Source organism: Puma concolor, chromosome D3 (genome assembly GCF_028749965.1).
Source record: "Puma concolor isolate L17-30 chromosome D3, mPumCon1.1.hap2, whole genome shotgun sequence".
NCBI lineage: Eukaryota > Metazoa > Chordata > Mammalia > Carnivora > Felidae > Puma > Puma concolor.
The window spans coordinates 29,885,219-29,900,043 of NC_141678.1; the positions used below are offsets into that span (position 1 = coordinate 29,885,219).

The window sequence follows — 14,825 nt, forward strand, 5'->3', positions numbered from 1 at the left end:
ATTCCAAGCTCTTAATTATGGCTTGGTCCTTCTGGGGACGAGCCCCATCTGGAAGCCATCCAGGAGCCCACCTAGAATCACCTCATTAGAACAAAAGATGCTCCTAGTGTTATCACTTAGGAATTTATAAGAGTTTCAAGAACCCAGCATCAGGGATGGGGTCAAAGACCAAATGTTGGAACAAAAGATGTGCCTAATGTTCTTATCACTTAGGAAAGGACAAGTGTTTCAGGAGCTCTTTGCCAGGAACTAGACCAATACATATTTTCAATGATCTCATAATCCTCCAACTCCAGTAACCCCTCATCGTGCTGGTGGCCTGTTGTTCTCATGGAGCTCCTCTGAAACCAGCTTTCTTATTGGTTTGCTCACCTGTTTGGTGCTCTAACCCCATTCAAAGTTAAGTCCTTTGGAAGTAGAAACGTTGAATGTTTACCTCTGTTTCCCTCCGTGAGAGCAGTTCAGTTCTGAACAAAGCAGGAAGTCAACAAATATCTGAATACACGGCTGAACAAAAGCTCTGTGAACACCTTATTTTCATCTATTCCCTTGATGAACATTTCCTTTATCCCACTCTATAAACAAATGTTTTGAGAAGAAACTCACCCAACTGCTTGTTGTTCAAAGTGGGAATACTGAAGCAAAATGAAAGGGAAATTGAGGAAACAGACAAGAAGGACAAGTGCTTGGAGAAGCTGTCTTTTTATATCCGGCATTAGAACCACACTTGCACGGTGCAGATTTTTGACCAGTGCTTATCAGTTTCATGAAATCATTGAGCCCCAGCTGGATCCAGAAACTGCAGTCCCCACCAGAATGTTCATCGTGTTTTTTCTCATTTTGGTAGGTTTCTTTCAAGCCACACCATCCATTGGGGAAATCCCCCTCCACAGCTCCAGGACACATTGCTGCTTCTCTTTCCCATCTCAGCTGTGCGTTTTAACTCAGGCCACGGAGGTAGAACAAAAGATGCTCCTAGTGTTCTTATCACTTAGGAATTTATAATGGTTCCAAGAGCCCAGCATCAGGGATGGGGTCAAAGACCAAATGTTGGAAGGAGGCCACGGAGGTAGAATTAGTCAACATCAGGTCAGCCCACCCCAGTGCTTGTAACATGTGCTGCAACCTGGTGTGCACCCGGGATAGTTCCACTCTGTTGAAGCTCCCTCACCCATATTTTTCCAAGTATACAACATGTTCGTCAGGGACAGGGTATTACACACACTTCAGCTCTTTCGGCTCTGATAAGTGCTGCAGCACGTTCATGATACCTGATGTGGAGATGATGTTATCATAGAACACAAGAGAGTGGAGGTGGGAGCAGCAGCAAAGGGCAGGCAGCAGGGCTCGGAGCTGGGCTTCCTTCAGCCGGCAGCTTCTTAAGTTCAGGTGCTGCAGAGTGCCTGACACTTCACCCAACAGAGCCTCGAGGGGCCCAGGGACCATTTGGGACAGATTATTGCCACGGAGGACCAACTCCTTCAGGCGGGTGGCATGAATACTCTGGGACAAGTAGGTGATGTCATTCTCAGTAAGCCTACATCCGTTGATCACCAGAGTCTCTAGTGGTTTTTGCAGGCCACTGTGGAGAGAAAGACAGTTACTTCTTGGAAACTGGAATGCAGCACTAGATAAATTTGGGCAAGATCCAGAAATCTGGCTTGAAAAAGTTGCACTATGCCTACCTCAGTCTGGATGCAAATAGGGGGAGCCAGGCTTCTGTGGTGGTTAAGAACATAAAGCTTGGAGTGCAACATTTCCCCATTCCTAACAGGACCTTTCTATTTTTTAGAGTATGGTGTTGGGCACACCTCTTAGTCTCAGCTGCCTAATGAGTCACATAAACACAGTTATATCACTCAGACTCCATAAGTTGCTGTAAGAATTAATGACTTTTAGATATAGCTCTTACACATGGTAAGGCCTAAGTTTTACTGGTTGGAAGATTCACGAAGATGGTTCCCCATGCTTCTATTTGCTCAAAGACCAGGCCCCTGGAGAACAGCTCCCTATTCTAGGGTGTGCCACAGACAGATCTGTGAGACATAAATGAGGGCAATGAGTTTACCAACTTAGGTGTTGTGGGGGCAATTCCCTCCCTCAAATACCACCCGCAAAACTTAACATCCTTATTTACCCTTCTCTAAGCTCCATGAATATGAGACCCTGATTTTGTTCAGGGTTTCATATCCATTCTTAGCTGTTTGCTTGGCACGGACTAAGTGCATGAATGAATGAGCAAATAAATGAGTGGATGAGATGCCAATTTCAGACATAAATCTTTCTCTTCTATAGCAGCCAACAGCCACTGGCTGGCCCAGGACCCCAGCCTTGGAGTCTGTGTCTATCAGTGACTCCACAAACTCACAGAAGGGGGAAGTCCAGGCTTGTCTCTGCTTCGACAGAGCAATGTTCATAGACGTGTTCAGGGATCTCGGCCTCTGTACCTTCAGAAGGACCTTCCACACATTCACCTAAGCATCTTATGAACTGGACCAAGAGACAGCCAAAGATGAGGTGGAGCTTCTGGAGGTGGCCCAGCAGACTCAGCAAAGAGAAATAGTCCGCAGGGAAATCCCAGGGGATGTTGTTCATGATGAGGTTGCCCAGGTTGTACATCTGCCCTACCTGGGTGAAGAACTGGATTAGGTCCGACTGGGAGAAGAATATACTTCTGTGATGAAGCCTCACCTCTTGGATGGCCTCCAGCTCCAGCATTCCCAGGATCTCTACGAGGCTGTGGAACAGCCCTTGGTTAATGACCAGTGTCTGACAGTGGAGGCACAGCCAGCCATGGCTCTTCTCAACTCTCTGCAACAAGTATAAGGGGAACACAGATGGAAGAAGCCAAACAAACAACCTAGGAAAAGGTCTGTGTGTATTTCCACAGGTTCTTGGTCATGCCAAGGCTGTTCTCTGGAGCTGGGTGTGAGCTGGTCTGCCTCTGGTTCTTCTAGCATGTGCGTGATGACAAAGGGTACAGGAGTGGTCTCAGAGCAGTGCTCAAAGTCATGGATAAAATCCAGCACCTTTAGCTTTGATCTCCTGTAGGGAAAGAGAAGGAGAGCAGAGATTTTGACTTTCAGGACAGTATAGCAGAGCTGGTATGAGACCAGCAGCAGCAGACCCTGGGAAGAGGCCTCTGTGCCCGCCAGCCCTGCCCACTGCCATCTACCATGCCTTCCAAGTGTTCTCCTCCAGCCTCATCCACCCTCAGATCCTCCTCATCCCAACCTCTTATATGGTCCAGGGGTATCACCCAGGAACCTAACCACACTCTTAACCACCTCAGCACGATCAGCTCTAAACTACACGAGGGCTTACTTCTCAGAGGGACTCTGAACAGTGGCCTCAAGGCCTCCCCATGATTGATGTACCGCCAGGAGAGTCTGGCATATCCATGGGCCCCACATCTCTTAATCCAGCTCCTGCTTCCTCAGTTCAATGTGCCCCTACCACACCCTGTCTCTAGAGTTACTGGGGCAAGCAACACTGGTAGGAGCGTTGGTTGGTAGCCGATCTAGTACAGCTTCTAGCAGGTCTTGAGTCATTGATCTATTAATGATCCCAGATGGAGGCAGGGGAAGTGCTAGGCCCATACTATTGCTGTCACAGACTTCGTGTGTTCCCCCATTAAAGGCTGCTGTGGACAGTGTTGGGAAAAGGCCCACAGGGAGCTCTTTCACGGCATGTACAGTTGAGTCCTCATCATTCAGCAGGCTCTGTGCTGCAAGATCCAAGAGACTGAGAGGGTCTTGTCTGCCTATCTCCACTGACCTGGTGCAAGGGAAGGGAAAATCCTGAATGGATTTTCATGGTGCTCAGCCTCCTTCTGTTGGGCCAGGACAACCCAGCGTCAACCACCCTTCTCAGCAGGAAGTGAGCCCCCAGATGGCCCCCACCCTTCCTTCTGTCCTACAACTTCTAGTTCTAAATCTTCAGCTCTTTTGCTGCTGATGTCACCTGGTGTCCTTCACCCTGATACCAGCTGGATGAAATGAGAATAATTAGGGTTTTACCTTTGTTCCTTATTGGGCTTCAGAGAGTATAAATTGTCCCAAACTTAATTTCTTGAGCTTTCCCCAAGACTGTCACCATCTTCAAGGTGATTTTAAGGAGCAGGACTGAACAACCTATCTCTTACACTAATCCCATGGTTTTGTCTGCCTTCTCCAGCAAATAGGGCTTCTGAAACAGTAATGGCAACTTTGCACATGTTCAGATCTGTCATCCTTCCTGCTTTATGGAGTGCATTCCTACTCACATCCCACCAGGCTTCAATGCAATTCAGAGACCAAAAACTTATTCCAAGAAATAAAAAAGATATAAAGCTCCTCTTATGGAGCTAGTAAAATTTTGACACAGAATGTCAGAAAAAAAAAACAAGAAAAAGGAAAATTAAAGCACCATTTCATGTATAAATAGATACAAAGGTCCTGAATAAAATGTTATGAAGTAGAACTAAGCCGAGTCTTATAAAGGAGTAGAATCACAAAGCATTTCTTCCAGGAACAAAAGGAGAACACATAAGAGAATCCCTCAGTGAACTTCTGATTACACTTGGATAACGAAACATGAGTGCTCTGAGCTGCCACCTGAAAAGCCAAATGAAGTAAAGAAGATCTAAAACCAGAAAGTCAAAAGAGAGTGAATTAGACATCCCTGCTCTTCAAGAAAAAGGCACGCTTTGGAATCTGGAAAAGGGTGGATTAAGGGAACCATTGTGCACACTACGGAAGCCAAAACCTAAGCCCACGTGGGTGGCAAAGAAAGAAATCAACTGCAGAGGCTTCAGGTGGCTCAGTTGGTTCAATATCTGACTCTTAATTTTCAGCTCAGGTCATTATCTCATGATTCGTGAGATGGAGCCACGTGTTGGGCTCTGTGCTGACAGTGGGGAGCCTGCTTGGGATTCTCGCTCTCCCTCTGACCCTCTCCCCCCTGCGTGTGCATGCACTCTCTCTCTCTCTCAAAATAAAGAAATAAACTTTAAAAAAATCAATTGCAGAACCTGAAAAGGCCTCAGGAGTGGTTCTCACAAGTATGGCCCTGGGCAAGAGCCAGAGACCACAGCCAGCACTGTGGTACTTGTGGTGGAGTCTCTACAAACACATGCATTTACCTCCACCACCAGCACATAGCCAGCAATCCACACCTGGGCCCAACCTTTCTCTGGTTCCCGCCCTGACTCTGCTCTGCTGCTTCCTGGAGCAGCTCTCAGCCCTCATCCTACAGCAGACTACCTGATCATCAGGGACAAGCGGGTTGCACTAGGGCAGGTTTGGTAAATGATCATTTTAACAAATGTAACATTGGACTATGACCCGAATGAATCTTCTCTACTGGAGCATTTTCCGCTTTTGTATGAGTGAGAAGAAGCACCTGCTGAGAGATCAGGCCTCGTAGGCAGCCTATGGAGCAGGCAGGGCAGAAGAGTGAGCACCAGGTCCCTGTCACAATCCACCAATTGTTCTGAAGGCAGAGCTCCTCTGGAGCTGACAGAGCCCTTGCTGCAGAGACCGTGACAAGTTTGAGCCCTCCTCTGTGCTTCTGAAATGTCCCATTTCTCAGGAGGAACAGCCCAAGGGAAGCCACATGCCTGGGACCCTCAGGAGTGCCTCTGTCCTTGCCTCTCATGCCCCTCTCACTCAGCAAAAATTAAGTCCAAATACCAAACTCTTCATGAGGGATGTATATCCTACCGACGTCTGCACAGGACAGAGAGAAGAGGTTCCACAAAACTCGGCAGTGAGAACTCAGCACACTGAGCCAACCTCCCTGTTCCTCCCTCAGCCTGTCAGCCTTCCTGCCAAATGCCTTTCTTAGGAAGAGCCATTCCCACCTCCAGCTTCTCCCAACTGAAGCCCCTAAGCATTTCCCCACCCAGCACCTGAAGGATCCTCACCAACCTCCCTCTATAACGTAAGCACATATTTTACTTGTCCCACTGATTTTTTCAGGGCCTTCTCTTAGGTCCCAATGCATCTTTTCCTCTGAATGGGTCTCTGCCCAGCAGGATATGATGAGCTGAGGCCTCTGGTTCCTGTGAGCAGTCAACAATCAGCCACTATCTTCCTTGTCCACAAAACCCAAGGTCTATTGCTAGCTTTGCACCACCACATTTGCACCACCTGAATGCACTTCATCTGTTTGGGAAGGGGCTCCTCTGGGATTCCAGCGGCCTCTAATCTTAGGGGAAACTTAAAAGAGGAAGGCTGATAATGTCAGTTATAGTCTTGGCCACTGCAGCTGGTCTTGGGCTACAATGGCCATCTTATCCTCCTTGCATTATTCATTGTAGATTCCCCTCAAGATCACCTACCATCTCTGCTGTCCTTGGTAGCTTACCAGGTGGCCTGACTCATGCCTTGTCTCTAAAGGGTCTAAGCCTCTGCTCACTCCACCTTCTCCAGTGAGGGCTGTAGCGCCTGTGTTTTTACTGCCACAATGGGGCAAGGCAAAGAGATAGCTAAATGGATCCCCTGGGAGTCAAACTTATTCCTCTCTATCCTCTGGTTTAAAAGGAGCCCTACCTTCTCCTGATCTGGGTCACTTACCCCCACCAAGATGGGGCTCCTTTTCTTGCCAACTGGGTGCTGGACACAAAGATGACAAAGTGTTCAGGTGGCAGCCATAGCTTATAACTCAATGGGACTCTTCTGTTTAACAATGGATGGTTGCTGAGCCTAACCAACTTTATGACTCGGCGGGTCTGCCATAACTTACCTCATGACAAGCAGTCCTGGACATGCAGTCCTGTTGTGTCCAATGGTCTTCTGCCAGGGTTTGACAGCACTATAGGAGCTGCTCTATAAAACATATCTGAGGAGTGCCTGGGTGGCTCAGTCAGTTAAGCTTCCGACTCTTGATTTAGGCTCAGGTCATGATCTCACAGTTCATAGGATTGAGCCCTGTGTCTGGCTGTGCACTGATGGCGCAGAGCCTGCTTGGGATTCTCTCTCCCTCTCTCTTTGCCCTTCCCCTGCTTGCATGCACACACATGCACTCTCCCTCTCCCAAAATAAACAAATGAACGAATGAACAAACAAATAAAACATATGTGAGTCTCTACTGCAGACTTCACAACCTTGCTCCAGGTCCCTAGAAGTCAGGGTTGTGATTCTCCATGGCACCCTTTCCTGCCACTGATACCCCCCAACCCCTAAAATCTGCCAAGTCTTATGGCCCAAGCAACAGGGCTGCTTTCACTACAGGCTAAATTTTGCTGCTCTGCAGAGAACTTTCCTATTCTGGGATCTACTCAAAAGCAGCAGTCTTTTGGGTCACCCAGTATACATGCCAGAGAAGTGTTCCAAGATATGGAATATGCCGTCTCCAAAACCTGAAGAGTCCTATCAGTCACTGTGCTTCTTTGCCATAGAAGGTGAAAGTTACAAATCACCTTTTACTCTGGATGATATGTCCTGGCATGTCCTCGACCACTGGGACACTCAAAATCGTTCTCATGTGGCAGATCCTTGAATCTTCATATACGTTCTCTCCAACAATGCGGTGCATGTTTCTTATTAAGGCCTCCAATATGCCAGCCATTTCTTACTAATGTAACTTGATTAACATGCTATAGAAGTAGTGAGTCAATTTGATGTTCTGTAGATGCTCAGGTGGTAGATGGCCCAGATCTCTGTGAACTGTGACAGAGGATGGAAGGGTATAATCCTGGAGCAAAATTAAATGTATACTGTTGTCTGTTCCATGTGAACACAAATGGTATCTGCTAGGGACAGAAAGGAACACATTTTCCAGTTAACATTTGTATATCATATACCTGAAACTTCATTAATCCAGTTCTAGTAAAGACAGCACATCTGGCATAGCAGTTTCAGTTGGGGCTACTGTTTGGGTGAGTTTTAAGAAGTCTCAGCCAACCTCCAGGATAAATTTGGTTTCTGCAGGGGTAGACTGGTGAACTAAATGGAAATATGACAAGGACCACCACTCAAGTCCTTTACAGCCTTAAGAATGACAAAATTATCTGTCACTCCTCCTAGTATGTGATATTTTCTCTTTACTATCTTTTAAACAAATTTTTAAATATTTATTTATTTTTTGAGAGACAGAGTGGGAGAGGGGCAGAGAGAGAGAGGGAGACACAGAATCTGAAGCAGACTCCAGGCTCTGAGCTGTCAGCACAGAGCCCAACACACGGGGCTTGAAGTCACGAACCATGAGATCACGATCTGAGCTGAAGTTGGATGCTTAACCCACTGAGCCACCTGCATGCCCCATGATGCTGTGTTTTTTAAACCATTTCTATAACTCTTTGTGGGTCAGGTGCCTTCGCTGCCACTACAACCTTTATGGCTCATAGTAAAGTGTGTAAACCTGCTTTCTGATGGTTAAATGCTACTGCCTGACTTCAATTGCTTAAGGGTCCTATCATCCCTGTTTCTATTAGTCTAATTCTGTAACACTCTTACTGTTTTACACTCTTCTGTTTACACTCTTACTGTAACACTCTTACTGTCAGCACTGGCCTACACAGGTACACTGCCACTGGACTGTTCAATGTCACTGTTGCCTCTCTCATCAGCATATTCCTAAGAACGCTGGTAAATTGTGTGTTTGACAGGGCTTCCTGTGGGATATACCCATTTGGTTGGGTTTTCTAACCTTACACAGTAAGTGTATTATACAACCTTACACAGCTTGACAACTTCCCCCAGTGTATTAGCCCTGAGCTGCAACCTGTCAGCAATCCAGGAATTCCAACCTCACTTAGCATGGGCCATTGTTTTCTTTCATGCTTCTAGAAGCCATCATAGTAGCAAGTCCACGCAAACTTCTGGAATCCCTGGCAAGATATTAAATCTTGTATCTCAGAAGAAGGCTCCGAAATCAATAAATTCACCTTACCCAATCTTAACTCTTCCCCCTCCCAACCTTATCAAGCACCCATAATCTAGCCCCAAACATAGTCCCCAAGCTGGTACATGCTGGTTAGATCTTCCGGCTTCTTTAGGGTGTGGTACCTTTTCTCCCTTCTCAGCCTGAGCACATCTCTTGTGTTATGCTGAGACATAACCCTATTACAGGCCAGGAGGGAAACTGGGGAAGACAGCAAGAAACAGATGTTTTGTCTTCCTGAAAGATGTTTCTGCAATGTATTCAAATAAAAAATTTAGTTTTTAATAGGGTGGGTTGGCCCACTAACTTCTGCAGGTTCAGAGGGTCAAGGAGAATTAGTGAATTTGAGATGACAGAGACCTCAGTGCAAATAACTCCATCACTATGCCAGGGTGCTATTCCTTCCCAACAGGGATGACTTTGACATAGCAGACCTATGGTGGTTGTGAGTTTAACTTTCTTCAGAACTCTACTTCTCTGAAGATTAAGTCCTGGCCGGATCCTTAGCTTTCTCTGCTGCTGACCCCCAACCCTCACCCCATCCCACCCCCGGGGTTAGATGAAGGCCTCTTTATAAGCTACCAAGGAGATCCTCAGGATGGCTTTCAATTGCTAGTTGGCTCCCTGCCTTTATCCTTTATTATGGTGTCAACCCAGCCTAACACTAGCATAGTTCCTTATGCTTTCCAAAGCGCCTAATCTACAGCACTGGCTACTGCATTCCCTTCCATGGGCATACCATCCCAATTCAACACCAGTGGAAGCTTTAACTATGGGGCCACCATCTTGTGCCTGGGCTACCTGAGCTCCACTACGCCTTCCACCAGGGATGGCTCCTCAATGCCAGCAGGCGGTGCGCGGTATCCCGAAGCAGGACAGGGTGAGGTGTGAGCCTCAGCCCATCCTTGTAGGTCCGCCGTGTGGGCAACGCTAGGAACCGGGTTTGTCACGTGCCCTCTGTCCCATTGTGTTGGCCACAGCCTCCAAACGAGGTCCGTAAGGGCACCACCTGCAGTCTTTGGTCAAGGGTAACAAGCAGCGCAGGTGGCTACAGCAAGAAAAGACCATCTATCCTAGCCCTGTAATAACGGAGTCTGTACCCACCTGGGAATCTGCCTATTTCTCCATGCCACTGGTTCGTGTGACTTTCCTTTGGGAACCTCTCTGGATCCCCCATCAATTGTCTTGGGGAGTGTCCTGCATCCGGAACGGGCCACCTGAACCGCAAGAGAAAGCAGGAAGCCAAGGGCCCAGGCAGCTTCCAATCTGGTGTCCTGAGGCCTCGGTGTGCAAGCCCTGGGCTCCTGTTCCACACTTTAAGGCCCCCGGTGACCCCACAGTCCAGGGGGCAGCTGAGAATGGCACCCTCGGAGAATGAGAGCCGTCGCAAAGAGCCCGACACGGAAGACTCAGAGCCTGACTGCAGCGCTGCAGAGACTCCTAAGACTGCGGCCTCTTCCTGGGTCAAACGTGGGAGGAGTGAAGGGCCTGCCGCCTTTTACACTGGTCACGAGGGCAGGGCCTGCTCCCCCCCACTTTGGGTCAGGTGGGAAGTGGGGGCTGGACAAGTTTACCTCCTCCCCCAACTCTCTATGGGTCATGTGGGTGGGGGAGGGGGGCTGCCTCTTACCAAGGAAAGCGTGGGAAGTGAGGTGGGGTGGGCCTGCTCTCCTCAAGGGATCTTGGGTGCATGGGCGGGGCCTGGTCGCCTCACGTTGGTCATGTGCACAGGACCTCGTTTTTCTCACCTGGTATCACGTGGGAAGTGGCTGGGGCCTGCGCGCCTCATACCAGTCTCACGGGTGGTGAGTTGGCTGGGAAGGACTGAGAAGCACCCTTGGACTGCCATCTGCGGGTCGTGTCACTAGTGTGGGCTTGGAAACATGGGGGGCTGAGTAAGTTCCGGTCTGCAGGTTGGGCAGCCCAAGGCCTGGTGCTGGCCTCCAGCCAGCCAAGACCTGTTGGAAGGACTGAGGAGGGGGCATGGAGGACCCCCGGGGGGCACCTGGACCCTGGGAAGGTCCTCTGGGAACTGGGAGAAAGAGCCTCAGCACCTGAGAAAAGGGTCTTTGTTCGCTGAAGTCCCGGCACTGGGCCTGAGGATTAGGTCTGGAAGGCGGCCCTGCCCCTAGCATCAGTTTGAAAATCCCTTCTGGTGTTGGAAAGGGGTCCCAGAGGTCTGCAACTGGCTTGCTCTGAATCGGATTTTGTAGAGAGAGCAGGCTCTCAACCTTCTCCCCTAAGGCCATCAGAAAGCTCACAGAAGTAACTATCTCCTAATGGACGCTTGCCCTGTGGCAGGCGTCCTGGCCAGGGCTTTGTATACCTTATTTCCTCCCAAGAATCCTGCTGTGGGGTTCTGTGGACACCTTTCATTTTCTCCTCATGTCTGATCCATATCGTTTTCTCTTACTGGAACACTCTTCTCAACTTTATTACCTTCATGAAGGCTATCATTGGAGAGCGTGAGAAGATGGCAGCGTAGGAGGACGCTGGGCTCACCCCTCGTCCTGCTGATCACTTAGATTCCACCTACACCTGCCTAAATAACCCAGAAAACCGCCAGAGGTTTAGCAGAATGGAGTCTCCGGAGCCAAGCGCAGATGAGAGGCCCACGGAAGAGGGTAGGAAGGGCGGTGAGGCGGTGCACGCTCCACGGACTGGCAGGAGGGAGCCGGGGCGGAGGGGCAGCCTGCCGGCCAAGCAGAGCCCCCGAGTCTGGCTGGCAAAAGCGGAGGGGCCGGATGGAGTGTGTTCCCACAGCAAGCGGGACTTAGCATCTGGGAGGTCATAAGTTAACAGCTCTGCTCGGAAAGTGGGAAGGCTGGAGGACAAAGGGAGGGAGAGTTGCTGAGCCCCGGGATGACAGAGCTAAGTTTGGCGGGGAACAAAGGCATTCGCCAGTGCCATCTCCCTCGCCCATCCCCCAGCCAAAATCCCAAAGGGAACTGAAAGGGCGGGCCTACACCGGCCTGACTCCATCTTGTTCTGTGTCCTTCACCTTGACCACACCTCCTCTCCTTGAGTAACCCTCCTCCCCTCACCTGCCTAACAGGACTCAGACCCTTCCCCAGCCAATCAACTGAGGCCATAGCCATTACCTCACCAACTGCCCCTAGGCCCCAATAAAACCTTTGTCCTTTTGAAACTCACTCTCTTTCCCTGGTATCCCACCGCTGTGTCGTGCAGGTAGGGGATTGAGCTTGAGCTAGCTCGAATAAAGGCTCTTTTGCTTTTGCATCGGACTCAGCTCCCTGGTGGTCTTTGGGGATCACGAATTCTGGGCATAACATTTGGGGGCTCGTCCGGGATCCCCAAGACCCCCAAGGGACCCCCGACCCGGAGAGCCTGACTGGCCATGGTTAGTGTCTGTCTGTTTGTTCTGTCTTTTCTGTGTGAGCTCATTTCTGGAATTCTGGTAGTGCCCAACGCAGTCTAAGTGGACGCACTGGAGGACCACGGGCCAGGAGTTTTGGAAGACGTTCCGATCCTCCCTTCTGGAGGGACGTGGAATCCCCTCAAAGGTCTGAGACGAGGCGGGTTGCTCCCGCTGGTCGGCGTGAGGCCGTCGTCTTTGGAGGGATGTGGAATCCCCTCATCGGTTTTGGAGGGACATGGAATCCCCTCAAATGTCTAAGCTAGCTTTCAGTTTTACTTCCATGGAGTTGGAAGACTTTCTAGGGGCCCTCTGTTTGTCTGTTTTTGTGTTTCTCTGTTTTATTCTGTGGACTTACTGGACGGACGTTATGGGACAGACTCAGACTACTCCTCTAAGTATTATGATTGATCACTTTAAGGATGTGAGGGGAAGAGCTAACAACCTCAGTGTGGAAGTCCGAAAGGGTCGGTGGCAGTTTTTTTGTTCTAGCGAGTGGCCAACTTTCAATGTCGGATGGCCACCAGAGGGGACCTTCGACCTCCCTACCATCCACCGAGTCAGGAGTATCATCTCTCGGCCTAAGATGGGCCATCTTGATCAGCTCCCTTACATTATCACTTGGCAGGACCTTGTAGAAGACCCACCTTCTTGGCTTAAGCCTTTCCTAGCCCCGCTCCCTCCGGAGCCAAAACCCATTCTTGCTTTGCAGGGGACAAAGAAGAAGAAAAGTCTTACCCAGCCTTCAGCACCCCTCTACCCTGTCCTACAGGGGGGTACTGAAGAAGAATTAATTTTTCCTCCCCCGTATAACCCCTCTAGGATGCCGGAAGAACACCATCCTCCCCCTCCGGGGGAGGCAGACGCTGTTCTGAGAGCGGGAGGCAGAAACACTCCAGTGGGAAGCCCGCCCTTTACCAGACAAAGGGCTCAGAGGGAGCAATCCGCCTCCGCTGCCGAATCCACTATTCTGCCCCTGCGAGCCACTGGACCCCCAGACGCGGAGGGGAATCAGCCCCATCACTATTGGCCTTTCACCACTAGTGACCTCTACAATTGGAAAGCTCAGAATCCTAAGTTTTCCGAGAAACTGGCAGGGCTTATTGATTTATTAGACTCTGTTCTTTTTACCCATCAGCCCACGTGGGACGATTGCCAGCAGCTTTTGCAGGTCCTGTTCACGACTGAAGAAAGTGAAAGAATCCTCAATGGGGCCCGAAAACTAGTTCCGGGCGCAGACAGGAATCCCACCACCAACCAGGCTCAGATAGATGCCTCCTTCCCCTAACTCAGTCCCAGTGGGATTTCAACACGGCAGAAGGTAAGGAGAGGCTCCGGGTCTACCACCAGACTCTAATGGGGGGTCTCTGAATGGCTGCTAGAAAGCCAACCAATTTGGCCAAGGTAGGAAATGTACAACAGCGAAAAGATGAATCTCTGGCTGCCTTTTTAGAACGGATCATGGAGGCATTCCGTACCTATACCCCCATGGATCCAGAGGCTCCGGAAAGCAAGGCAGCTGTTATCACGGCCTTTGTAAACCAATCGGCCATAGACATTAGGAGAAAATTACAGAAAATAGATAGACTAGGAGAAAAAAGTCTGCAGGACTTACTGGTGGTAGCCGAAAAGGTATATAATAACCGGGAGCCTCCTGAGGACAAGCAGGCTTGTGCCATGGCGGCTGCCAGCAGTAAGCAGACTCAAGACCTGGCCAGAATACTACTAGCTACCACTGCTGACTTCCCCAAGGAATGAGACCGCCGTCTCTGGCAGCTGGCAGACGATGCAAGAAAAGGTAAAAGAACCACCAAGGAGGGGGGGGGGAAGCAGAGGCTGCAGAAGGATCAGTGCGCATACTGCAAGGAGATAGGGCATTGGGCCCGAGATTGTCCAAAAAGGGCCGGCGGGAAGGGAAGCAAGACTGATCGAGTAAAAGTCCTAGAGCTAGATGAACTAAGTGATTAGGGGAGTTGGGGTTCGGACCCTCTCCCCAAACCCAGAGTAACTCTTAAAGTGGAGGGGACCCCTATTGGCTTCCTTGTCGACACCGGAGCACAACATTCGGTCCTCCGCACCCCACAAGGAAAACTAGCTAGCAAGAAGTCCTGGGTACAAGGGGCAACTGGTATGAGCCAGTATTCATGGACTACCTGAAGAACAGTAGATTTGGGAACGGGCCGGGTATCCCACTCCTTTATAGTAATACCAGAATGCCCCTACCCGCTGTTAGGACGGGACTTACTGACCAAGATTGGAGCTCAGATAACTTTCAGACAAGGGGGGCCTCAGGTCACCGATGGCAAGGGCCACCCCATCCAGGTCCTGACCATGAAACTGGAGGATGAATACCTCCTCCACCAGGAGGCGCTCCCGAGAGAGGATAATATAGATGGCTACAAGAATTCCCCTCGGTTTGGGCAGAGACGGGGGGGGGGGGGGGGGGGGATGGGACTAGCCGCTCATAGGACCCCAGTCCTGGTAGAGCTCAAGCCAGGAGAGAGTCCGGTAAGGATCAAACAATACCCCATGTCTCAGGAGGCCCGGAAGGGGATCCAGCCACACATCCGGAGACTACGAAGCC

General features: G+C 49.9%; 1 protein-coding gene across 1 annotated transcript; it reads right to left on the bottom strand.

Annotated features, from left to right (window-relative positions):
• Positions 1-1,215: 1,215 nt before the first annotated feature.
• On the bottom strand, positions 1,216-7,518 carry LOC147575463 (PRAME family member 12-like). The gene is made up of 4 exons (XM_086682847.1): positions 7,403-7,518; positions 2,982-3,045; positions 2,369-2,811; positions 1,216-1,582 (listed from the first exon to the last, which is right to left on the bottom strand). The coding sequence occupies exons 1-4, from the start codon at positions 7,516-7,518 to the stop codon at positions 1,216-1,218; spliced, it is 990 nt and encodes a 329-aa protein (XP_086538973.1).
• Between the last annotated feature and the right edge of the window lie 7,307 nt (positions 7,519-14,825).

Coding starts and splice junctions, on each gene's coding strand:
- LOC147575463 (XM_086682847.1), bottom strand. CDS start 7,518: ATGCACCGCATTGTTGGAGAGAACGTATATGAAGATTCAAGGATCTGC. Junction 3,046..7,402: donor CATATCATCCAGAGTAAAAG/GTGATTTGTAAC, acceptor CTTTCCCTACAG/GAGATCAAAGCTAAAGGTGC. Junction 1,583..2,368: donor AGCCTGGACTTCCCCCTTCT/GTGAGTTTGTGG, acceptor TTCTCTCCACAG/TGGCCTGCAAAAACCACTAG.